The following is a 27,136-nucleotide window of genomic DNA, read 5'->3' on the forward strand; positions in this document are numbered from 1 at the left end:
CTAGATGCCCCATCCCGGATCATGTAAGACCTGTGGGGGGGTCGGGTGTCCTACTTCCTACGGGGTTGGAAATCTGTTACAACCGACCTTTGGGTTTTGAACCTCGTAGAGACTGGGTACGCCCTTCCCTTTCGGGAGTTTCCTCCCCCTTATCCTCCTTGCCAAGGTTATTGCTCGGAAGACCATCTGCTTCTCCTGCAGAAAGAAGTTCTAGCCTTGCTTCAGAAGGGTGCAATAGAGGTGGTTCCAGAGCAAGAAAGGGGTCAGGGATGCTACTCCCGGTATTTTCTGATCCCCAAAAAGGATGGCAGATTGCGTCCGATCCTGGACCTCAGAATATTGAATTTTTACCTGAGACAGGAGAAATTCAAGATGCTGACCCTTGCGCAGGTTCTTCAAGCGTTGCAGCAAGGAGACTGGATGGTGTCGCTCGACTTGCAGGACGCGTACTTTCATGTCCCAATCCTGAAGTCGCACAGGAAGTATCTCCGTTTTACGGTTGGGTCGCAACATTACCAGTTTGCGGTCCTCCTGTTTGGTCTTACTACCGCACCTCAAGTCTTCACAAAAGTGATGGCAGTGGTGGCTGCTCATCTCAGAAGGTCGGGGATTCCGGTTTTCCCCTACCTGGACGACTGGCTTCTGAAGGCAGAGTCCCCAGAGATGGTGCAGCGTCATCTGCAGGTGACAACTCAGCTGTTGTTCGACTTGGGTTTTTCAATCAATGTGCCCAAATCTCACCTGGTGCCCTCTCAACGCAACCTGTTTATCGGGGCAGTACTGGACACTACTGTGTGTCGAGCATTCCCTCCTCCTCAAAGGATTCTCGACATTCAGGAGATGGTCCCTTTATTCCACAGTGGAGCGGTTGTTCCAGTTCTGAAGGTCCTTCGCCTGCTCGGTCTGTTCGCTTCCTGCATTCTGTTGGTCAACCATGCACGCTGGCACATGAGGGCGCTCCAGTGGTGCCTCCGCAAGCAGTGGTATCAGCACAACGGGGATCTCAGGGAGTCAGTCAAGATCTCCAGAGAAGCTGCAGCGGATCTGTCTTGGTGGAGTGTAGAGGGCAATCTGTCGCAGGAAAAGCCCTTCCATCTATCTCCATCAGTGGCCACAGTGATAACGGATGCATCCACCTTAGGGTGGGGTGCGCATCTGGGGGACCTGGAGATCAAAGGTCTGTGGTCTCCAGAGGAAAGGTTGCTTCACATCAACCTTCTGGAATTGCGGGCGATTCGTTTAGCACTCAAGGCCTTCCTTCCCTTCGCGGTCAGTCGATTCAGGTTCTGACAGACAACACGACCGCGATGTGGTATGTCAACAAGCAGGGAGGAGTGGGGTCTTTGTCTATGCAGGGAGGCCTTACGTCTATGGTCCTGGGCTCAGGACCATCAGATTTGTCTGATGGCACATCATCTGGCAGGGGTGCTGAACGTGCGTGCGGACAGTCTGTCGGCAGTTCTCCGCCGACCACGAGTGGAGGCTCCATCCAGAGGTAGTTCGTCACGTCTTTCGGACGTGGGGAACTCCTCGGGTGGATCTGTTTGCCACTTTCGAGAACGCGCACTGCCTGTCATTCTGCAGTCTCCAGTATCCGATGCAGGGGGCGTTGGGGGACGCGTTTCAGTTGAGTTGGGGCTCACGACTCCTTTATGCGTTTCCTCCCATACCCTTGATTCCTCGGGTTCTGAGGAAGATTCGCCAAGACCGGGCCCAAGTCATATTGATCGCCCTGGATTGGCCAAGAAGGGTGTGGTATACAGATCTTCTCCACCTCTCCTCGTGCCCTCCGCTCAGTCTCCCTCTGAGGGCAGACCTCCTCTCGCAGTCGGAGGGGCAGGTTCTACACCCCCACCTCCAGAGCTTACACCTTCATGCCTGGAGATTGAACGGGGCAACCTGAGTTCCTTCTCTCTCCCACCTGATGTGGTGGATGTTATTTTATCGGCCAGGCGACACTCCACCAAGTCCATTTACTCCTACAGGTGGTCTAAATTTGTAAAATGGTGTGGAGAGCGGTCCATTGACCTTTTAAAAGCCCATCTTTCTAATGTTCTCCAGTTTGCTCTTTCCTTGGCTCAGCAGGGCTGTGCTGTGGCCACGGTCAAGGGCTATCTTTCGGCCTTATCGGCTTTTCTGTGCCTTCCAGATCAACCATCACTGTTTAAATCCCCGGTTGTTCTGAGGTTCATCAAGGGCCTTACAAACATGTTTCCTCCCACTTCTTTTGTAATGCCTCAGTGGGATCTTAATCTTGTTTTAACCTTTCGAATGGGGTCCCCATTTGAGCCTCTTCATAGTTATCCTTTGAGGCTGTTGTCCTTTAAGGTGGTTTTTCTTGTAGCCATAACCTCGGCAAGGAGGGTGAGTGAGCTTCAAGCTCTTAGTTCCAAACCTCCTTTTCTTACCTTAAATGCTGAAAGGATGGTTCTGAGAAACAGGGCTGCCTTCCTGCCAAAAGTTGTCACTCCGTTTCATTTGGGGCAGTCCATTACTCTCCCTGTTTTCTATCCTCCTCCTCATCCTTCCAAAGAGGAGGAAAGGCTTCATCGCCTGGACCCAAAGAGAGCTGTCAGCTTTTACTTGGACAGAACGAAAGACTTTCGTATGGACAATCAGCTCTTCGTGGGTTATGTTGGACGTTCCAAAGGGAGAGCGGTGCACAAGCGCACGTTGTCGAGATGGATTATCCTTGCCATCAAGATCTGCTACGCCCTGGCTGGTAAGACCCCTCCTGAGGGCATTAGAGCTCATTCAACTAGAGCCAAGTCTTCTTCCTCTGCTTTGGCCCGGGGTGTTCCTGTGGCAGATATTTGTAAAGCCGCGACTTGGGCCTCCCTCCATACCTTCGCAAAGCATTATTGCTTGGACTCTGAGATGAGGAGGGAGGGCCACTTCGCGCGCTCTGTCTTGCAAGACTTTCTGGTATAGGAAGGTGGACACCCTCCTCCGGGAGTGGGGACTGCTGTGGGAATCTATTCACAAGGTGAGGAATCCACTGGCAGATGTATCCATCAGAAGAACAAGTTACTTACCTTCGGTAACGCTTTTTCTGGTGGATACAGTATCTGCCTGTGGATTCCTCACTGACCCACCTGCCTCCCCGTTGTCCACCTTTGTATACCATGAAAAAGGTCTTGTAGTTATGTTTTTATGCTGTATGGTACAGTTTTAGGAAATGCTTGGTTTACTTTGCATTCCTTTCATTTGCATATTATGTATATGTATTAGTATATTGTATACTGTGTATTCTTGGAGTCTGTCGTTAGTCCACCTGTTCGCCTCGAAGGCACGGAAAAAGTGGGTGGAACTGACGTCATCACGCCGACGTGGGCTTCTTATGGCTCCGGTGACGTCGGATGGAGTCGCGAACGGAGCCGATGCATTATAACGTCGACGTGGAGTGCTGGGAAAGAAAAGTTCCGTGGAATGCTGGCGCAGGGGATATTCACAAGGTGAGGAATCCACAGGCAGATACTGTATCCACCAGAAAAAGTGTTACCGAAGGTAAGTAACTTGTTCTTCTACACACCTCCACCTCTTTGCTTCTGCGAGGTCTGGTCCTATATCCTCGTTTTTCGGGGAGCAGTTGGGTGCCTTATACTCAGCCTTGCCATCGTTCTGCACGGCGGTGTTTTTTCTTACAGGGTTTAGGCTGCACTTCGGTGCATGTTCTTGCATCTTCAGCAATGAGGTTTCCTGGGGTTCCACTCCCTAAGGTGAGCCTCCGCTCCTGGATGCTCTTTCTAGTCTTATCTGTCCCGATCATGTTCTGCACAGTCCCTCTCTAATATGGGGGTGCATTTCCCCTCTGGTCGGAGGTGGTGGTCTGGAGCTCTGCTGTTCTCAACAGCTGTGTTTTTCACAGTTCCTATAGGCACATTCAGTGCCTCGGATGCCACTCTTCGGATGTGTCTTTTTACTCTGGGTGTTACCCTCATCTGTGTCTGGTGTGCCTGCGGGACAACTCCTATAATGAAGGTCGTCCCAGGTGCTGCCCCCTGCGCTTCTGTCTTCTGGGAGAGTTCTCCCCTTGGCCTTCATACTGTTTTGCTGGGCAGTCCCGTACTCATCATAGCTACTCCACCTTGTTGTCTCCGTAGCTGTCTATGTGCATGTTCTCGTTGTGGCCCTCCTCTGTTTTTCAGCGTGGTAATGTCCGTCCCTGTCGCGTTCTGGTGACTAACTGCGCACTTGGTGTGTCTTCTATTTCTGCCTGTGCTTCTGAGGCACTGCTCTGTTCCTGCTGCTTGCCCTTTGGTTCCTGGATGCTGCCTGTTCGTCCTCCCTTGTGTGGGCTCACCTGGTAGGCTCCCAGTACGTCTCTCCATGTTGTCCTCTAGCTTGGTTGGCGTCAATTTACTGCGCCATTGAACTCGGAGTGGTTAGTGCGAGGCAGCTCTGGGGGTGGTTTCTCCTTCCTCCCTCCCTCCCTTAGTTATGTACTCTCTCTAGTTCTGGGATATGGCTTAGTGCCGTTTCCACTTCTACTCTCACAGGTGTGGTGTCGTGCCATTTTGGCAATCTTGCGATGCCTCGCCTCATGTTATCTTTTGCTCTTCCGAGCTGCTTGGGTTGCTGACTGGCTGCACCGCCACAGTTTTTTCCTTAGTCCGTCACTCTGTTGCGGGCTCAGTACTCTTGGGTACTTTCTGTTCCGTCGTAGACCCACCTCTCCCTGGGGTATGGCTTTGGTATCTAGTCTAAGTTAAGGAATCTGCGGCTAGATGTCTTTATCAGATGTACAAGTTACTTACCTTCAGTAACGATGTATCTGGTAGAGATGTTGTCTAGCCGCAGATTACTTAACGCTCACCCATCCTCCCTGTTCTGCGAGGACCTTGCCAGGTGGGTTTCTCTGTTTTGCCTCCTTTCATTTGGCACTGGTCTTCATTCAGGGTGTTCAATTTGGTGCAAACCTTTTATGATTTATAATATGCAGCCACCTTCCTCCAGGTGGCTTCTCCATGTAGAGCAGTTCTTATTGCTTCGCCTTCACCAGGAGATTCTTCTTCCTTTTCTCTGCATTCCTCCACCCTGGTCTTTCCAGTGTGGGATCTTCTCCTATTGCTTTTTCCTCCCTCCTGCCTCCGCTTTCAACTTGGGGATCTAGTCTCCTGTTCAGTCAACCTTTTGGGATCTGCTAGGCTGTGTTTCAGCTTTCCATTACTTTTGGGGAAGTGCCATTCTTGTAATGCCTTCTCGCAGTAGATAGTTGTTCTTCCTGTGCTCCGCCCTTGTTGGCCGACAGTTCTACGTTGTAATAACAGTTGGTCTTTGTCTGGATATTCTTCCCTTGTTACTCATCCTCTGGGGAGGGTCCACGCTTGGCTTTGCCGGGTTGTTTCGCAGAGCGTTGCTCTCCTTTACTTCTTGGTTTGTAATTAGACAGTGTCTGATACTGTCCTTTAGGATGGTGTTATGCACCATCGGATTTCTTTGCCTTACGGATTTTTCCTCCTTCGCACACTGTTCCCATACTTGCACAATTTTGTTGGTGGCTCCGCTTTGTGCCGCGGAAAGGTTTCTCTGAAGAAAACTGAGGTCAGCACGCCGGGAGGGACTTGTATGACCTAGCTGACGTCAAGTCTGTAGACAACGTCAGGGCGGGGTCTTTTGTGACATCGTCCCCTGGCGAGCAGAGGTGCTGCTGCAAACATTTTCCGGATCCAGTCTGACGCCTGGGGATAAATCTAATTTAAGGAATCTGCGGCTAGACAATGTCTCTACCAGATAAATCGTTGCCGAAGGTAAGTAACTCGTACGTTTTTCCCACAGGATATAATTACTGTTTCCGAGGCTCATGCCTCAAATCTGAAAGCCGTATTTGTTTCTGAAAATCGCTAACTTGAAAAGTACTTACCTGATCTCGAAGATCTTGGTGTCTAAATTAATATAAAAATCTGTTATTTTTCTTAATTGGTGTCAGATTTCCTTATTGTGTGTCTCATTTATTTACTCTGTAGGCAACAAATGCCGAACACTCCCCTCTGATAAGCCTAAGGCTGCTCAACGACACTATTACAGAGCACCTTGGGTTTGTTAAAGTAAGCCCCTGTGCACTTGTAAGGATACTTCGACTCTACACAGTCCACCTCATTTTGGGACACTGTGTAGATACACATCACTATTTTCACCTCTTACCTTTATACTGGACACACTTTCATTCCTATAGGTGAGAAAGTTACCGATGATGAAAAACATGGGCAAACTGGTGAGAATCTGCCAGTAGCTCCTCTAGTGTAGCCCACGTGAGGGACTTTCTCACCTTCACACACATTTTTTTGTGGGTTTTTATACACTTTTTTTCAGTTTAGGGTATTGGTATAGTGAGTTGACTGATAAAACTTACATTTATGAAAATTTAAGATAGCGGGTGTTTAGGACCGGATCAGATAGGTAAAGTGTTGGGTAGAGGTGGACACCCCCCTCAAACCAATCCTATGTAAGAAAGTGGAAGTTTTCCTGCATAACCAGGTCGATTGTTGTGCAACACTGTGTACAGAGCCAGCTTTCTACAATTAACTCTTCCATCTGGGGAGCGGGTGTAAGAAAGCTAGATTACCCTAATATATGAAGCACAGTCGCCCGATAGAGGTAGGAGGCCTGGAAACACCTTACATAGCCAGTTATTACCATGCTGCTCAGCTGCAGCACATGATGGAATGGAGGCTAGCAGCTACAGGAAAAGCATGGTATGCGATAGCATGAGACCACATTTGAAAGATTCCTTGGCCGCCTAAATAACCACCATGTGGGACTGTACCTTCTCAGTTACATGGACTACGCTTGCTGTCTGGGCATGGTCCTCTTTTGAAAGGGACTGTACTCCTACCCTTCACCTCAAGCTATCATAGGGAACGCAAACTTCACTCTGGGCTTGGACTGTGCCCGGGGTAAGGAATAGCAGACTGCTGGTTGTGAGTCAATGGGCGACTTGTTTATCCTCCAGGGACTTGAATTATTCGGACAAATAAAATGGGATTATGGCATACCAAAAACTAAAAGACTACAATACCTTCAGATGAGATACTGGTTGACTCGCAAAAAAAATTGACCGGGGGTTCTTTCCCCATGATTGCTTTTGAGAATTGATATCTGCTTAAGATTGATGATGGGAGGTTGATTTCTGACTACTTTTAAGCCTTAATGTGGATCTCTTATCGAACCAGACGGCAGGCTTACGCCATTGATAGAACACTCGCAGGCAAGGAGTGGACTGAGATGTTGGCGAGATCGCGATAAAGTCCAGCTAGTGCATCAATAAGAGCTGTTACAAAAATCATACCTTACTGGTACTGTACTCCAATTAGTGTACATAAATGGGCTCTCCATAAAAGTGATCTTTGCTGGAGGAATTACAGCAATACTTGAACCTTGTTGCACCTGCGCTGGTACTGCCTCTAATTTCAGAGATATTTGGAGGCTTTTGAATGAGATTAATCAGATGTATGGGATCCAACTGCTGCGATTTCTGGCATGTGTTGTCTTGGGAGCAGGGGAACAACTCTTGTACCTATTCACACCCAAGTCACACAACAGTCGCAGGATCTCATCCTAGGTCTTTTGGGCAAAGAGGATATAACCATGTATAGATCCAGATTGTACCAGTGAGGTAAATGCTGGGAAAGGGAAAGATTACTCTAAACTTAACAGGGAAAAGAGAAAGCTGTGACCCCTTTGGAAGGCATGCCTCTACGCTCGCAACTTGCCTTAGATGCTTGCGAGCTCTGAATATTGGCTTGGCATTGCACAAAAACCTAAACAGAAATGAGTCTGTCTAGCTTATTGCATAAAAAAAGCCTATCTGAATGGTTATTCAACGATTTGGCAGGGGCGGGGTTAATCCTTAGAGGTTGTCCTCCATGCGGTGAGGAAGGAGGACACCCTTCCTTTCTTTTACATTGCTAGGTAGGTTTTGTTGTGCCCATCATTTTTCTATAATACATGTCAAACGATACGATAAGCTGCTTTTCTTTCTACGACCCTTGTATCTAATCATTCCTGCCAGCTTTGGGTTGTAGGTAGGTGGCTATGTATTAAAATAGTTATTCCTAAATCAAACCTTTGTTAAACTGGCCAAAATTAGGGCTTTTTGCTAATTAAACCTGTTAGTATTATGTAGTCTTTAAATGTGTAATAATTATATTTTTGGATAGTTCAGTAATTTGGTAGTTGTGTAATTTGCATGCTTGGACATTGCTGTGTTGCTTACCAGGTAGTATCACGCTTCAGTACTGCAAGATGCATAATGAGAGTTCAAAAAGTAGTTCTATAGCGTGATAAGATAGCACAGTATTTACAAGTCTTTGTATTACCTTTATTGGCAGATCCATCTTGCTTTAAGATTTTCCTTGCCCGAGATGCTATTGGTCCTGTTTTTAAGCCTTTTTATTTTGACTCTCTGATGCTAGATTTCAACCATCTTTCCTAGCAGCAGCAAACTTATTGACTGATATGGATGAGTACTTCAACTTGAGTTAAGTCTTTGGGATATCGCAGTCATGTCATGTGCTCGTTGCCTTCAACAGCCAGTGTCTATTAACCTTTTGCTGTACTTGATGTTGCTATACAAATCTTAAGTTTCTGTTTCTCTTTAGATCTACATAGAGGAAGCAGAGGCCTGTTTATCACGCTCCGATTGCTCCAGTGATATTTATCAACTTATGAAGTTGACATGTGAAGTTCTTCGAAGCCAGCTGTGCTGTGCGTTGGGCAAGGTAATTTTTGTTTTCTTTTTGAGGGAGAACTTTTAGTGTGAACAGATGTTGGGGCAAGGTAATTTTTAAGCAAATATGGTTGATGACCTCTTGTGAGTTAACGATCTGTGCTGCAGATTTCAAAATTGTTAGATTTCTCCTGGTTAAGTTTGGTCTTCTACAGTCAATTCAAGTTCTGTAGTGTGGAATTGACTGCAGTGAAGATGTTAGGCAACGCAAAGTAATGTTTTTGGGCAGGGTCTGAAGAGGTAGGTACTAAAAACCGATGCTGAAATGATACAAGTGCCAGGGACCCGCCTAGACATATGACCAAGCTGAAATTGGGCACTCAATTTTTTTCCGATCAACTCATTGGTATGTTATGGAGCTGCTACATAGTAATACTCATGTAGTAGATATTGCAAGCAAGAGAATAAGGGACCAATGGTTTGAACTGACATTCCTCTGAGAAGCCATTTCTATCAATGGCTACGCAAGAGATAATTCTGCTGTTCGCCTAAATTAAAAGCTACCTCTAGTTTGGTTTCATTTGTGCGCATCAGTGGCATTACTGTGCACTTTTCCTTTTTGGTTTTGTACCAAAGTAACGTGTTTTGTTTTTTATTTGCTTGTTTATTTTTCCCAAAGACACAAGTTTATACAGCTCTCTACAACACAAATTAGTCTTGAAAGAAAACTTGGAATGTTCCTTTTGTAGATGTTGAAGGTAGTATGAAAGTGTGACTGTTTGCACAAAAGTATTTTAATGTGTTTACCATGGTTGTGTCTATAACTACACCTTTATCTATCCAAGGATTTTATAAAATGCTGATTTTAGACATTTTATCCCAAAATGGGATCTTTCTTCCTAAGACCATAATAAAAGGGTTAACTTGTGACTTTACATAATACTAGGATACCAGGATACCATGGACTATTTGTTTGTTTATACTTTGTTCTGAAATGTAGTTGTGCCCACCACTATTGAGAATATTCAATGTTCGCTTTTGAACTGAGGTTGTAGAACAGGAGTTTGAAGCTCTCATCTGTGTTGTGTAGAGGTGTAGCTCGAAAGTAGAGACTCTGCTACCTCCCAATGCTCCCCCCAAAAAAGAAATCACAAGAAGCAGCATTTAATTTCATGAGTAAAATTTAAAATCTTATAAGAGCAGTAGAGACAAGTTAGGTTAGTGTTACTAGTGTGCTACAATGCTCACTCATTACCACTCTTGTGAGGTTAATGTTGCTCTTGATGGACTGTTTATGTGCACTGTTTGCTTATATGATCTAATGTATTACACAGGTAAAAGAAGGGGTCACTTTGCTCTTGGGAATTCTCAAGCACCCAGCCCTTCACAAATCCTCCAAGGCCTGGTACCTGCTTCGAGCTCAAATCCTTCAGTTGCTAGCTTCCTATCTCCAGCTTCCCTCATCCTGCCTTTCGTCAGATCTTCGGCAACAACTCTGGGAACAAGGTATGTCAAATTCTGTCCAACCTTCTAGATCATACACCACACTTATTGTACAGTGCAGACCTAGAAATTAGTATCACTGTGACGGTGAGTGTTGTGAACACTTGTCTATCAACTGGTAACAGTCGGATTGTGCTGGAAGTCTTTCCACACTCTAGGATAATAATTTGCCCTTAAAGCAAAGTACTTTTCAGCTGTAAGATTTTAAGGTAACCGTCCCAATGGAATATCTCCGTGATAAGTAGACTCTCAATATGTGGCAGAAAGTGATTACTTGTGGTTAGAAAGTGACCCTCTTTTGATCACACACTCAGTTATTCATTTTCCTTTTACTTGCTGGTCATCTTGAACTGTAACACTTGTACACTGCTGTCCAGTGCCCAGTGTTTTGTCTCTGACCCTTAAAATTTGTTTAAAGATTCTAAAAACAAGATTGACACACTTAACTGTACCCATCTGATATCTGTTTCTAGTTGAAACCACTTGTATAAATGCGTAACTTGGCCCTGAAGATGACCTGAAGTCTGTACAGGTGGAAAATGCTGTTGACCCCTCAGCGCAACTCTTGCCCTTCTTTTGTGGTTCAACGAAATAACCCTTATTTTTAGGTCTCGCCTAGGCAGCGCACATGCGTTGACCTAGGAGATGACCTTTAGAAATTGGTCAGCTGTTTTCAAGCACTCGTGCTTGTGCTGGCATCCACCTTGCGGGAGCGAGCAGCGGTGCGCAGGCCATCTGTTTTCAATTAGCGTGGCCATGCACGCCGCTCCTTGCTCCCGCAAGCACGAGTGCTTGAAAAGAGCTTACCCTCCCCTCTCTCTCCTGCAGTGTTTTTCCCCCACTCCCAAGGCAAGTCTGGCGTTGCTCCCCTTATTGCCTTCCCGAGCAATTTCTGCACCTCTCCTATCGAATGGTAACTGCTTCCCGCTCTCACCACTTCATTTTAATTTGTTTTTATCTATGCATCAATCCCTCTCTCAGCCAGCCGATCAAGCCAGCCTGCCATGCTAGCCAGCCTAGCCTTCCAGCCCAGCCGTTGACCTCAGCAACTCGGCAGTGCAACTCGGCACCGCTTTGCTGTCCTGGCTATCTCTCCTACTAATAGCGATCCAGCAGCCAACAAGCCCAGCACACTGTGGTGACCAATCACAGTAGCCATTTGCCTGTCAACCTTAAGCCTGTGCTACAGAGAGCTTCCCCAGACAGGAGTTCAGCATAGCCTTTCAGCCAAAGTCGTCAACCTGGCCAGGCAGCCTAGCCGGCCTGCACAGCAGTCCAACATAAGCCGGCCAGTCTACGTAAAAAATCACCGGTCTGCCAGTCAACTTGCCTCTCAGCAACCTGCCCAGCAGTCCGCGCTGTCCAATAAAAAAAAGTAACTGAAAACGTCATTCTGATCGTGATCTTAGCCAAAAGGCTGAAAAGCGATCACTTCTACTTCAGGCGACCTCTCACCTCATTCGTACTTACCAAAGGGCGTCCCGATTAGACCGAACCATTTGAAAGTAGAGGGTTGCTTGAAATTATTTGGCAAGTTCTGGGTACCTTTCATAGCCTGAGACGAAATTGCAGCGTAGAGTAGATACAGTTTTGCTTTTCTATATTTCTAATAGAGATCACAGTGTAGCTCTGTAATATGACGGTAGGAAACGTTCGTCCTAGCGTCTCTTCCCTGCTATAACCTGCAATGGTATCGTCCTGCCTGAGTGACAGAAGCTGGTAGATGGCGTCCGGTTGCTTAGCGCTGGCCCTATAGATCCTATCCGTGTGTACCGAGGCTGTCACCTCTACCTCTTGTGACAGCGACCGCTACCAGGAGCCTCAGTCATGTCCGATTCTGAGGAGGAGAGCCAGGACCACCAGCTGAAGATCGACCTTCTGGGGGACGGGGCTTCTGGGAAGGTGAGAACCCTATCCTTTTCAGCAGCACCGTGGTTGGGTTTGGCGATGGTGACAGAGCCTTTCTTTGATGTGTGCTGGAGATTCAGGGGCAAAGTATTCGCGTTCAGACATGAGCACTACTGATATCATAAACCTTACCGCTGCTTGTTGTGAATCAGGTCATAGCAAATTGGTATCATGTACGTTATTTGGGGACTGAAGGGATTAAGCTGTGTAGCCTGGCAAGTGGCTAGAGACAATTGATTATGCAGGAGGAAACTTTCTGAACCTTCAATTGGAAGTGGTACAAAAACTGTTTACATTGTTTTTAAATTAATAAGTTCATATAAGGGGTGAGTTTAGAGCAAGTGAAAAGCTGTTTCGGAGGAAAAACATTTGAAACGGTGTGGCAAAGTTACTGCATACTGGAGGGGAAACTGCCATTACAAAGCAGCTGTTACCACACATAGCCTGTACCATTTACCAGTGGCACAAGACTATCTTATATATATTTCTAAATCAGACTACTTGAACTAGTGTGTAGCAGTTGTATAGCTTATCTGATCGACTACTAGCCGCAGATTCCTTCACGTAGAATTATCCCCAGGCGTGAGACTGGATCCAGAAACTTTTTGCTATAGCATCCCTGCACGCCATCACGCGACTCCGCCCAGGCGTTGCCCGCGTACGTGACGTCAGCAAGGTCACATAAGACCCGCCCCGGCGCGCCCACACCAGTTTTTTCCTTTACCGCGTGCAACGCGAATCCATTCCTTGCTACGGGCCTGTTTAGGGCCCCGTTCTTCCATTCTCTTTGGAACAGTGTGCGAATGCCTTTGGGCTTTAAAACTTGCACGTTTTGTGGGTGTCTTATGTCGGCGACGGACCCTTGCCTCATTTGCATGTGGTGTTTGGGGGAGGATCACGGCATCACAGATTGTGCGGCATGCCAAAAGTTGAAGCCGAAGTCGCGGCGGGAGCACCGAATGAAGCTTCTCTCGGCGCGTCTCTCCAGGTCGACGTCCTCCCCTCAGTCTGCTTCAGCGGACGGCTTCAGGTCCGGCCGTGGTCCTCGTCCTCGCCTTTCTCCGATGTCCAGTGAGCGTCGCTCCCCGGTGGGTAAGTGTCGCAGTTCGTCCCCGGGGGCTGGCTTCCGGCCTACCGGGGGCGTGGACTCTCCGCGGGTAATGCAACCCCGCGTGTCGTCCTATCCACAGTTTCCCAGTGTTGGGGTGTCGAGAGTCCAGATGGAGACTTATGCGGCGGCATTACAGGCCTTGCTAGCTTCTCCTCCTCCTTTCCCTCCTGGGGTGTCGGAGGATCCCTCGCCTTGCGCAGGGCCCTCCGGGGAGGCTCCCGCGCCGACTGGTTCGGATCCAGGCTTGGAGGATGTGGTGCTGTAGGGGTGTGGCTCCTCTGGGGCACCTCCTTCAGACCACGGCGTCTCTGCCTCGCCGCAAACTCCTGCGGGGGTCCCTGTGGTGTCGCGGGAGTTCGCCGGGGCTCGGGTCGCATCCCCGAGCCCCCCTCGTTTACTTGGCAGGGTGGTCCTGTCTAAGGCCGAGGTGACGCCGCTACGGCGCCAGCAGTAGCTGTACCGTGCGGAGCCACAGGGGTCGTTGGACCCTCCTCGTCCCGCTCCGGGTCGAGGCCGGGCCCCTCTACCCTCTCCGGGCCCCTCTCGTTCCTCCTCACAGGCGGCTGCCTCGTTTGAAGGAGAGTCGGAGATTGAATCGTCCCTGGCGCCGCCATAGGGTTTGCCGGGCGACCGTCGCCTCCTTCTGGGCTGCGGAAGGCTTTGAGCCCCTCCCTGGGTCCGTCCTGTTCCTCCACACAGGTGGTTGCCTCGGCGGGGGTCGGGCTGGTGCCGCTCCGGGGCTGGTGCGGCGCCAGCTCTACTCCGGTCTCCGGTGCGGGGTGACTTGGAGGTCCCTTGCCTGGTGATGCCGGATGGCTCCGGTGTCCTGCCTCAAGCGGCTTTACAGCTCAGGGGTTGTACCGCAGATTCGTCTTCGGACGCTCCTTCTCTGGAGGCAGGCTGCTTATTGGTATCGTCCTCCCCAGAGAATGGTCACCGTGTGGTGTCCTTTTCACAGGCATCATAGGGCGGCTCACCGCCCTTCCTCAGGCAGGTGTTCGTCGGAAGAGCGGCAGGTCCCTCATTCTTCGTCTCCTCTTGCCTTCCAGGTCTGGCTCTTGCCTGCCCCGCTTCGCCTCGGGGACGTCCGCCTTAGTTTGCAGCAGTCGCCCACGGAGGAGCTGCTTTCTCCAACGCGGGGCCCTACGGATGCGGGTGCGGCCTTCGCTCACGCGGTGTCCACGGCTGTGGGCATCCTACGCATTGGTGACCCGGTGGCTCACTTTCCGGCAGACCATCTATTGGAGGTCCTCCACCAGGGCTCTGGTGGGAGGGTAATCTTGCTCCCTTTTGAAGGTTTGCTCCTGTCTGCCTTGACGGGGGCTTGGAGGCGTCCTGTTTCCGGGGACCCGGTGGCTCCGCACCTTCTGCATCGGCACCTTCTGACGCCGTGTGACCCAGCGTGCCTGTCCATTCACCCCTCAGCCGCCAGCCCCCTTTTGCAGACTACTTTCCCTCCCTGCCACGCCTGTTGGCTCCGCCGTCCAGAGAGGCCCGCTGGCTGGACACTTGGGGACGCAACATTTTCGCCTAGACCAGCGTGGCCCTGCGGGCCCTTAACACCTTGTGTGTGCTGGGCCTCCTCCTGTTTGTGGGACTTGGCTGTCTCTGGGGTCTGCAGCGTCCCAGGAGTCTGCTCAGGTGGATTTGTGGCATCATGCCTTGGATGGCCGGGAGCTAGCGGCGTTTATTCTCCGCTCCTCTCTGGACGTCTGAGGCGCTGGGACGGGCCATGGCTTCCTCAGTTGCTCTCCGTTGCCATGCTTGACTTCAGGACTGCGTCTTCCTGGAAAATATTCGGGAGAGGCTCATTGATCTCCCATTTGATGGCAGCCTGTTCCATGCCCCGGCCGACTCCACCATCCAGAGGCTCTTGGTGGGGCTCCGTCCTCCGCCTTGTCCTCCTCCATCCCCTCCTCAGTGACTTCTGAGTTAGCGTTGCTTCTGGGCCCCCTTAGGCCGGCTGTTACGGTTTTGGAGTATGTTTTCCTGGCCGTTTACGGCCTTCCTTGGGCCGTTGGCATTGTTGACTGCTGGGCGGCCTTTTTGTTGTTGTGTGAGTTCTGCAGGAGTTGTTGTGCAGACTTGGCCCTGAGATTGGTCCTTCTGCTTTGCTTGGGCTGCTGTCAAGCCTGCTGCGGGGGTGCTTTTTTTTCCCTGTGGTTTTTGTTTCTTCCTCTGCTGCGGAAGTTCTTCCAAAGAGGATTCCCGTATCTTGGGACTTCACGTGCCCTATGTGGGGTTATGGTGGCTGTCATATGGCTTGCGCTCTGCTGGAGGGTTCTGGTTGCCTTCGGGTACCTGTTCTCCATGGTGTTTACGTAAGTTGTTTTTGCTTCCTGAGGTCGTGTGCACGGCCACTTGTGGTGGTGGCCCGGGCCTCTCCTCCTCTCCCTGCTCTCGTTCTGTGGTCTGGGGTGTCCCTGTGTTCTCCCTTGCCAGGAATCACCTACTCGGCCTTCCTGGGGCCTCGGGCTGCTTCTGGCCTTGTCTGCCGGCATTGTTCTGGCTGGCAGGCTGCTCTCCATCTGGAGTGGGCTCGCCTTCTCCCTAGTTTCCATGGGCTCTCTAGGCTCTTCCTCTGCGGCTAGTAGTCTTTATCAGATGTATGAGTTACTTACCTTCAGTAACAATGTGTTCGAGGCATGTGGGCTGCTGAATTCATATCTGTGCATAGATCGCCGCCTAGTGTTGGGTCCGGATGTTTGCACGTTGTTGTCCTGGAAGAGTCTTCGAAGTATCCTTGGATAGGTGACTCCTCCCCTGGACTACAGTGCGCATGGGCATCCTCTCCATCCTCAGATTGTTTTTTTCCGCCATTGGGTTCGGATGTGCTATCTTAGCTCAAGTTAGGAAAATATTTGGTCGAGGCCAAAAGGCCTTTAGTTCGCGTCGGTACTGTTTATCGATCGGGTTTCGATAGAATTTTGTTAGTTTACTAACTTTCAGCACCGACTTCTTTCGCATTTACCAGTCCATCGACTACTTCGATGATGGAATCCAGGACGCCATTCAAAAGGTGTCCGGTATGCAATGCGAAGTACCCACACATCGACGTCCATCCGGTGTGCAACAAATGCCTTTCGCCGGACCACGACGAATCGACATGCATGGCCTGTGCCCGGTTCCGTTCCAAGAAGACTCTAAGGAACCGAAGAGCGGCGAGACTCGAGGCGCGGCACGCGGCACCGGCCCCAACAGACATCTTCGACGAAGCCGACGTCGAAGAATTAGAAGTCATACCCTCCAGTCCCGTTTCCGAACACGACCCCGGATCGGACGAGGGCGACGAGTCACTCTTCCACAGAGGTGAAGACGACACCGAGGTAGGAGACGACGAGGAGGCCTTAGGGGCCGAAGAGAGTAGCTCCAATGATGAACAAGGCCTACCTGTTCAAACCGAAGAAACACCAGCGCCACAGCCTTTGGCTCCGGTCGAGGGATCGCCTTTGGGCCTTACCCGAGACCCATCCCGTAGTTCTTCGGCCCCGCCCTCGGGCCCGGCCTCGGACGTTCAGCGGCAGCCATTGCTGCATAAGCCAGCTGGTTTCCCTACCACAAAACCGAAACCGAAAGCTGCTCCGGTTCATCCGAAACCGAAACTGAAAGTGGCGCTGGTCGGATCGAGGCCTTCCACGCCTTCGACGCCAGCGCAACGCGTCGGCACCGACCGCACCAAGAGGGACTTCAGTGCCGAACTGGAGTCGGGCGACATCGGAGTCGGCAAACGGAAAAAGGCCATCGGCACCGAGAAACCTACTCGGCTACCGACGCCAACGACACCGAGGGCAATACCGCCTGCTTCGCCTCGCGTCGCTCCCTCGACGACGCCGAAGCCTCACGTATCGAGGACGTCGACGGTGATCTCCACACCTCGACTCGAGGACCCGCCGGCACCGAAAAAATCCACGCCCGGCTCTACGAACCTGCCCGGTGCCAAAGCCTCAAAGACGCCCCAAGTGCGGCCTGCTGCGACGCAAAGCAACAAAACCGCGGCGGCCCTCAAAGACCCGTCGGGTTCCGGCCCGATCGGAGCTCCAGCAACCTCTACGGGGCCAGCCAACATTACCTTCGGCTTGCCTCCGTCAACAATCCCGAAGATGTTCCAACTCAGGACACGGGTTACCCAGACTCCGGTTCCACCGGACGAGACGTCTCCGTCACGTGTCATCGACGCCGACACTGGCAGGATGATTCTCCACGACCGGAGAATAACTTCGGAACCGCCATTGGACCCTTTCAGGATCCCACTAAAAAGGAAGCTGCCTGTGGAATCAGAACCTCTCCTTTACGAACCGTTCCATTCCTCCTACCAGGATCCACACCGGTTCTCCCCCACACGCTCCGACACGGATGCATTGGAGGACTACATGGATTACCAAGACTCCATCACTGCCACAATGGCGAAAAACAATCTGAGGATGGAGAGGATGCCCATGCGCACTGTAGTCCAGGGGAGGAGTCACCTATCCAAGGATACTTCGAAGACTCTTCCAGGACAACAACGTGCAAACATCCGGACCCAACACTAGGCGGCGATCTATGCACAGATATGAATGTCAGCAGCCCTACATGCCAAGAACAGATGCATACTGGTAAGTAGCATATTCAATCTAGTTGAGACAATTCTAGCCACAGATTCCTTCACGGCCAGCCCTTCCTTCCCTATTCTGCGAGGACCCTTGGGTTGGTCTTCGGTACTCTCCTCCCAGTGGGGGGCTGTGTCTCCTGTGAGTGCCTTCCTTGTTCTTGACGGGTGGCTCCTTCTGGGGGCGGTTCATTCCTCCTTTGGTTCTTTGGAGGATGGGGTTTCGGTGCTCTGCTGCTCTGGCTACTCCAGGTTTGGGGGGGGGGGGATTGCTTCTATCCTTATCCTCTCTCCCCTCCCTTCCTTCCATTGCTATCCTCTGGTTTGAGGGTTCTCTGGCCATGTCTTGTCCTTGTGGGTGGTTGCCCGCTAGGTTGGGGTGGCTTGAAAGTTTGTTGTCCCTGTCTGTCTTGGGACTGGTCCCATTCCTTGCTCAGGATAGAGGGGGGGGGTTGCCTATGGGGCTCAGGGAAGGGAGGTTGTCTGTGCTGGAAGGGTGACTGTGCAGGTTCCTGCTTCTTCTTTCCCTGCCCTTGGGTTCTGCGGTGTTGGCACTACTCTGGTGGTGGTGTTTTTTCACCATTTCTTTCCAATTTGTTTCTGCTCTTCGCACACTGTTCCCATGCTTCCACAGTTTATCTGGTGATTTCGTGTTGTGGTGCGGAAAAATTCTCCGAAGAAAACTGATGTGGGTGCGCCGGGGCGAGTCTTATGTGACCTCGCTGACTTCGCAGAAGACGCCTGGGCGGAGTCGCGTGATGTCGCCCCGGCACGCAGGGATGCTGTGGCAAAAAGTTTCCGGATCCAGTCTCACGCCTGGGGATAATTCTACGTGAAGGAATCTGCGGCTAGAATAGTCTAACAGATACATCGTTACCGAAGGTAAGTAACTCTTACTTCAATTCCTGGCTGCACAACACCCAGGAAAATGTGCTGCATGGCTAAACACTTATAAGGTCCCAAAGGGGAGACCTATTGGCTATGCCAATGCTTGTTAACTATGTACTAAGGTATGGGAACCACCAAAAGTCCCTTGTATATATGACAATCATGTTTGTGTCTTTTCCTTGTACCTTTTTATCTCTGTATATTTCTCACTTGTCACTTCCGCCATTCATTTTGTTTTTCATGAGCACAAATGTGCCCAAGTCTGTACAGGTTACGTGTACATTCAATGTAACAAAGTGCTATCATTATTGTCCTCCCTTTTTTCTTGTTATTTCTGTTTAAATACAGACCATTTCTTGCATTTATTTGCCATACCTATTGTCTCCCTGTCTCTTCCTTTTGCAACTTTTTTGTGCATACTTTCTTTAAAGAAAAGTGTCTTTTAGTAGTACCTGTTGCTACATTGTTGCTTGCAAAGCTGTTATCTTAGTCCGCATTGCAACAGTCAATTTAAACTAGAGCTAGAAAATGAGTCAAAGATATGGAATTTGGAAAATGCCCTGTTTTCAGGCAGAAACAGAAGTCGAACATAAATGGCAAAGTAACAACCCAGAGATAGCTCAGAAAGAGGAAACGAATGACCATATTGAGGCCCTTATTTTAGTATCTAAGCTCCAAGATACTTTCTAGGAGCTGCTTAAAGATTGACTACGTGCAACATACTAGACCAGTGTTTCCCAAACTGTGTTGCAAAAGTCCAAGCAATACATACGATGCCTTTAAATTTTGGAAATTTGTTACACTTCAAAGACAGAGGTCAGATGTTAGGCTGCTTTCTGACAAACTGCTGCTTGTTTTTAACATGTGAATTGGCGTTTACAAACTCCACTCGATCTGCAGTCAAAAAGAAAAATTGTGAGTCTTGCTGTGGTACAGGGAGAGTGAAAGGAAATACTATATGAATTTTGTGTAACGCAACAAAATGTTTATACCTATAAATGGACTGTACACTTTCAGCACTTTGGAAAGCCTAAATGAATCACATTTTTGTATTTCTGAAATATGTTGCACAATTGATACATATTCACTGAAACACGATTTTCACACATTTGTGTGCTACAAATTTTTATTATAAAATTGTCTGTGCAAATTTTGGCCCACTTCAATGGAAAATATGCTGCCTGTAAATGACTGTGCGCTACCACATGATGCTTAAATTAGATTTTTTTTTTTAATTCACCAATCTCCTGTCGATTAAAGCTAGATGGGTTGCCAAATTTGCTGTTCTAGAAATTGAACCGTGGTTGTAAATGGTTTGGGAAGCACTTTTCTGGACTTGTAGGTGTAGAGGTTTTGTAATAAAATTATTGTTGGGTGATGCAATGTTAGTTATTTGCATCTCATATCAGTTCATTCATTTATAGTCCACTAGTAAATAATAGACTTTCTGGAAAGATTTGCAGGCAAGATTGAGTGTGCAACTATTGAGCTGTCATCTTGACCCTCTGTACTGGTGTTGTGTGGGTTACTTAGGCAAACTCGGGACTTAAATGTCAGTCAGCAACACATGTCTCTTTAATGCGTCTAGAAATGTATGCCTATTGCACTGTAAGGCAAACTGAAGAATGCTGGCACTGGTTTTGTAATGAGATTGGAGGCCTTCTTTTCTTTTTTTCCCTACAGGATGGCGAACTCCAGAAACTGCTTTGACTGATGCACATAAGCTATTGAGGAGTATCATCCTTCTCCTCCTGGGAAATGTGGTTTTCACTCCTAAAGTTAACTCAGACAATCAGTTTGTAGACCACGGTAATACCCCAACATTGGTAACCTGTTTCCTCTGCCTTTCTCTTACTTTACCAGTCAAATTCTCACACTTTATGCTCATTTGTAGGTGATAATCTGCTGCAGAAGTGGCAGGTGTTGGGAGACTTACTGAGCTGTTCGCACACACTTGTGGCACTCCTGAGCTCTGTTGGCAGTGTGTCTGAAGCAAAGGCTTTTTGTCTGGAAGCCTTGAAGGTGTCTGTGAAGCTACAAGCTGTGCGCCAGTGAGTATACTTTGGTAGTACTGTTGTTGTCATAGGGGAGGACTATACTTTTTTATTTTTTACTTTTATTTATTTGTTTTCAGCATAAAACAAGAAGCCATTACACCGCCAAATATTCAAAACAAACGGCATGTTCATTCAGCACCTGCAACTTCTAGCCATCAGTCATTCTATACTCGCTTTTCATTTTGCAACCCCGGTGGTGATATCAGAAGTAACCTGACCCAGTCCATACTTGTCCATCATAGGATCATACGAGTACCAGAGGGCCCAACACCTTCACATCTGGAGGATTACAGAAAAACACATTTCTAAATTTCGCCACGTCTCAGACCCTGGTCCCGCCCCTCCCCCCCATACCCCCCACACATCTCCTCAGTATTCAGTAGCAATAATAAGGGAAAACCCTGCATCGGAGCCCACGGAATATTACGCCACGGTTGACTAACATTGTTCAGGTCCCTGTGGCATAGGATCCACCCCATCAGATTCTCGCAGGAGAAGGTACTCTTGCAGTGGTCCCCATATATCCTTAGGTCTAGAAGCTCTTGGCAGTAGTTCAGCATACACAGTCAATTGTTCCTGGCAATATAGTAGATCTGACAACCAATATTTGAACTTCGGAGCACGTCCCCATCGGCACGCCACCCTACGCTTGGCTAGGAGGAACGCCACATCAAGAAATTTACGATATGCCTTGGGTAATTGTGCAGTATACCCCAACAGGGCCATCAGGGGGGCCCTCCCCAGTGTGATACTCATCATTTTCTCAAGCGCCTCAAAAATCTGCCCCTAGAACTCCTGTACCCTTGGAGACTCCCATACCAAGTGAATGAAGCCAGCCTCTGGTCGTCTACACCTCTCACAATTATCATTATCCGCCAGTTTATACCTATATTTTTTAGCGGGGTGTAATGCATGGGATGCAGGTATTTATTAGTGTATTACGCGCAGTCTACAGCTGGCGGAAATGCGTGATGTTTGGAGACAGCAGTATTCCCAATATTCATCAGTCACCCCCCCCCTTAACTCTGCGCTCCAGTGTGCGCGGGTGCTAACCCCCTTTTGCTGTGCACGTACGCTTTTTTAAAGCCTGGATACTAGGTACCGCCCATCCATGGATCCCAACATTTGGTGTAATGGGAGAAAATTTGCTGGCTCTTGCGGAAAGTCTGGTATAATGGTTCGAATTCCCTGTCTGAGCTGTATGTAAAGGAACACATCCAATGATGAGGGTTGGATCCCCTGAAATAGCTGATCAGAGGAGCGGCATACCCCATTGTGAAAGAGGTCACCCCATTTAGTTACCTGGATCCGCACGCATAGCTTCTGAAATCCCTTGTCCTGTAGCAGTGGCATGCAGGTGGTGGTAAGACAGCGGAAGCCGTGACGCATACAGAAAAGGAGAGCCAAGCATGGCCGCAAGTCGGCGCCATGCATCAACCGTTCCTGTAACTGTTGTAGGTGGCTCCGTGCGGGAGCGGGCGGGCGAGTATATGGCCCCATTCAACGGAATAGGATCTGCGAGCCAGTCCGTCGCCACCTGTGGCATGTAGTGGGGGGGGGGGGGTTATCCAATAGTAAGCATAATGTGCTTGCGCACACATAAAATATACCTCAAAGTCTGGAACATTAAACCCGCCCTGAGCATATGGTTTTGTGAGCATAGACCACTGAAGCCTCGGTTGCTTGCCCCCCCACAATAATCTAATCCATTCCATGCAAAGTGTTTAAAAAAAATAAGATCCAGGGTGGTAGGGTATAGTCATGAAAAGATATAAGAACCGTGGAAGGACCACCATCTTAATCAGAGATGCCCTTCCCACAAGAGAAAGAGGCAAAGCGATCCACCGTGTAATATTATCTGATAGTTGCATGATAGCTGTGCTGTAGTTAAGTCGCAGCACGCTGTCCCTGTACCCTGTCAGTTGTATACCCAGATAGCGAAGTTCACCATCACACCACTCCAGCAGAAAGTCAAGAGCAAATCTAGAGACCGCTGCCGTCAATGGAAAGAACTGAGATTTCCCCCAGTTAATGCCAATCCCGGATAACCTGCCAAATACAAGGAACTCCCTCAGCAAGGGGTTGACATTTTGCTGGGGGTGCCTAATATATAAAGTCATATCATCCGCGTATAAAGAGATCAGGATTTGACACAGGCAGCAACAAAATGCTTTATCCTGGTGATGTTGACGGAGCCTAGAAGCCAACGGTTCAATGGCTATAGCAAATAGCAGTGGGGACAGCGGGCACACCTGCCGCGTGCCTCTAGTGATGGAGAAAGCAGAAGAGAGGTGGCCATTTATCAGCACTCTGGTAGTGGGTTGCCCATATAGTAATCTTATCCAAGATATGAACTAGAGGGAGAACCCCATGCGCTGAAGTACTCCGAAGAGATAGTCCCATTCCACGGAGTCAAATGCCTTCGTGGCATCTAAAAAAACCTGCGGCTAATGGAAACTCAGGCTCTACTGTCTTCAGCAGTGAAAACAGGGTGCGTAAATTGAGTGGTGGCTCGATCAGGGACGAATCCCGACTGATCTGGTAAAATAAGCTTTTCCATCAAGAGGGTCAAACGGTTAGCCAGTACCTTAGCTAATATTTTTGTGTCAGTTTATGAGCGACAACGGACTATAGGAATCGCAGGATTCCGGTGCTTTACCTGGCTTTAACAGGGAGATGACCAGAGCGTCCCTTATCGATGGAGGTAGTGTGCCCAGGATTCCTCAAAGACCTCCTTAAGGACCGGCGCCATGATATCAATGTAGCATTTATAAAACTCAGCAGGGATGCCATCGAGTCCCGGCGCTTTCCCATTCTTAAGCTGTATTATCGCCTCCCTAAGTTCGTCAATCTCAAAAGGAAGGCAGAGAAATTCCCGCTGTGTATCCCCCAGCCACCCTAGTGCCACATCTCCAAGGAAGCCATCCATATCCAGGACCCCCCCGCGTTGCGTGGTATACAAGCCTTTATAATGTGTGGTAAACGCGTTTAATATATCCGAAGTGTCCCTCTGCGGCGACTCCCCAGGTCTCTCAACTCCTAAAATATGTGTTGAGAAGCGAGGGCGCCTAGTGATTTCGGCGAGTGCCTTTCCCGGGCGCTCCCCCTCTCCGTACCTACGAGCCATCCAGGGGAGGACTATACTTAATAAAAGGTGGGGTGGAGTTTAGGCAAACAAACACTAGGTGGCTAGTAGAGTAGGTACTTTGCCGGTAGCTGTGCATAGTAATGGGTGGGACGATTTGTGCAGCATGTAAGTAAAAAGGTGCATTGGCAGCTTACATGCATAGATGCTGGTGGTGAAGACCTTCTGCATTGAGTAAACTCATATTCACTGCAACACACGATCAAATACATGCACAAAAGCGGCTTATTCTGCAGTCTTGAATTTCTCATAAATTCACATGCTTGAATCATCTGTCGATCTCAGGGTACCTTGGTGGTAAATGCAGTGTAATGTTACACCTAGCCTGCAGGGCTTTAAAAATTCAGTGTAGTAATCCACTCCTCATAGGAAAAGATGAAACTTGAAAAATCATGAGGGCATGGTGAACCCCTCTTCCACGAGCACATCTTAGCTCAGAATTCTACTGCATGTTGTGTGGCGGCAGTACCCTTGAGTGCTGCTAAATCAACTTCAGATGAGTGCATCTTCTAAGAATATTTTCCTTCAAATCTTCACCCAACTGCCCCACTCCCCTCCCCCACCCACCTAAAAGAATGTGCAATTCTACATCCTTCCGCTACACAAGACTGCAAGGTATGTTGGAAATTTCCAAACAAGCCCTTCAAAGACAGACAGGGTAATCAACTTCTCAAGATACAGAAATCAAATGCAAAGGATATCCACGCCGCGGGATGAATCAGAAGGGCGATCTCATGTCTAAAATAAATCTATGTGACATACTTTGAACTAGATACCATAATCTTCAAAAGATCCTCCTTAAAAGGAACAGGGCAAAATGACCACATATTCACTAGGGTTCAAAGCTCATCTGAGGTGGAATGTGCTACTAAAAGCCTCTATTGAAGTGTACCTCCGAGTAGGCCATGTCTGTCTTTTCTGCAACTGAAGAAAATCATCTTCTGAACTACCATCTAAAGACACTGATGATTGTGCGGGCTATTGCAATAGTGGCACAGTTAACAAAGGCACCATTGACAAATGTGCTAGTCCTCTGTGAAAGACTGTCTGACTGTGATGACCTCCTTGTCGACAATGACCCAGTAGAGGTCAACTTCACTTCTTCCACCCTTGTCAAAGATACCAGTGTCTAAACAGCAAACAGTCTGACTAAACCTCTAAATGCTGATAGGATTATTTTAATTTCAGAAAGGTACATCTCATTGCTTTTATTACTGGAGCACAACTTTCCCAGTAAAATACTATGTGGCCAGGTTTTAGACACTTTGAAAATTATAGCCCTAGATCAATACCCATTATCGACCATTTCTTGAGTGAAGGCCACATGGTAATGCAAATACCTGCTATGGTTGGAGCAGTCCTTTCTTGTCAGAACAAAGTAGAAGACCCGCAATGTAATGCCTGAAAGCTTAGCTGGCATCTCTTCAGAGTAGACTATCGTAATGCAGGCTGCACAGCAAAGATCCAGTAATCATACTGTACCCTATACTTTCCGAATAGATAAGACATGAACAAATCTCAAACTTTGGTAAAGACACGTCTGCCATGGCGGCTACCTCCTTCAGAGCAGCAATTCACTGGCAATATTAGGCAGATAAGGCAGGCAAATTTGGTCAGTCATTGCATTTTTTGCAGGATCTGGTTTTTGAGTACAAATGTACAAAAGCAACATGCCTACATGGGTGTGAAAGAGCCTCGTAGGTTATTGTAGGTTGTGATGTTTCAACAACAGTTTTTTAGCAACGAACGGGTGACTCGGTTCTACATCATTCAGGCTGGAGGCTCACAGTAGAATTCTGGATATGCTCTTTGATCGGAAATCACTTTGGAAGGCATCTGAACGAAGATCTCGACACATCTGATGAACACTGCAAGGTGGCTGGGAGCACCACATGCAGTAAAGTAGATTTTGTGGTGTGGTTGTTGGGCCGCCCTGTGTAATATCACAATCTTTCTTTGAAAAAACTTAGCTCAATCCTTGGTAGTTGTGGCACTGAGCAGCAGCCAGGCTTAGACAAAGGAGAATGTGTAAAGCATTTAGAAGTAGAAAACAGTTAATAAGAAAAACACTAAACAATCTAAATCCAACCACAAGTTTAGAAAAAATTGACAGCCCAATCGTCTGTAGTCTGTTACCTTGTACCTTCCTCAGACTGCTGTAGAAGTCAATGGAAGTGGTCCTGATGCTAGGGATACAGGACACAGTTGCTGTGAAGGATGCTGTTAGGTGCGGGGAGTCCTTTCTGGGCCAATCCTTGGGGCCACGGACATCAGTGGTCGCCTCCGGCCTTAGAACCTCGTCTCCCACGATTCCTTAGAGGGATCCAGTGTAGGACCAGTTGGCACTGTTCAACTGGCTTTACAGCAATTTACAGCATCAGTGGTTTCCTTGGGAATTATTCTGCTTCCTTCAGTGATGCAAAGGGGAAAGGGTCTACTCTTGACTACTAGTTGACCAGGTAAGCTTAGCAGCAGAACAGCTGGACACTGACAGGGGACTACCCAAACTAGTCCTTTGGGACACTGTGATTCTGATGGATACATCTGCCTGTGAATTCCTCACCTTATGAATATCCCCTGCGCCAGCATTCCACGGAAATGTTTCTTAGCTCTCCGCGCCGACTAGGTCGTCTCAGCGTCATGGCTCCGCACGCAGCTCTGCATGACGTCACCGGAGCCATAAGAATACCACGTCGGCGTGATAACGTCAGTTCCCTTTTTTCCGCGCTGTCGACGCTAATGTTTTTTTTTTATGGGACTTTGTCTTGATACTTTGTATTTTGGAATGCATCGTTTTGTTTTTTTGTCATGTCTGCTCCGAGGAAGTCGGGCTTTAAGGCATGAAGAGAATGCGGTAAACCTATGTCAGTTACTGACCCGCATGAGGATTGCCTCTGGTGTTTGTCTTCAGACCATAACGTCGAGGGATGCTCTTCGTCCCCGGGTCCCTCTCGTATCTCCACGCAGGCGGCTGCCTCGTCTGAGGTCGAGTCGGCGGCTTTTCGGCGCCGTTCTTTCACTGGCCCGCTCCATTCACTGGGGGCGCAAGGGGTGAAAGAGGTAGTCTCAGTGTCCCCTCCGGCGCCGATCTGCGTCACGCCAGCGCCTGTGGCGGACTCCACTGTGCCCTGAGTGGAGTAGTCGACTCGTTTCCAGAGGCCCCCTCCTCTCCGGAGGTTCGTCAACTTTTTGTCTCCTCTTCCCCGGAGACTGGATGCCGCGTCGTAGCTTTTTCCCCAGCATCTTCCGGGGAGGGTTGTTCGCCGTC

General features: G+C 48.9%; 1 protein-coding gene across 1 annotated transcript in view; it reads left to right on the forward strand.

Annotated features, from left to right (window-relative positions):
- Positions 1-27,136, forward strand: part of ESPL1 (extra spindle pole bodies like 1, separase) — a 470,161-nt gene that overhangs the window by 171,462 nt on the left and 271,563 nt on the right. The window contains exons 13-16 of the mRNA XM_085654666.1: positions 8,601-8,720; positions 10,003-10,174; positions 20,350-20,475; positions 20,561-20,717. Of these exons, the coding sequence (XP_085510792.1) occupies positions 8,601-8,720; positions 10,003-10,174; positions 20,350-20,475; positions 20,561-20,717 (575 nt within the window). The remainder of the gene's footprint in view (positions 1-8,600; positions 8,721-10,002; positions 10,175-20,349; positions 20,476-20,560; positions 20,718-27,136) is intronic.

The sequence above is a fragment of the Triturus cristatus genome, chromosome 4_1 (assembly GCF_964204655.1).
Source record: "Triturus cristatus chromosome 4_1, aTriCri1.1, whole genome shotgun sequence".
In the NCBI taxonomy this organism is placed as follows: domain Eukaryota; kingdom Metazoa; phylum Chordata; class Amphibia; order Caudata; family Salamandridae; genus Triturus; species Triturus cristatus.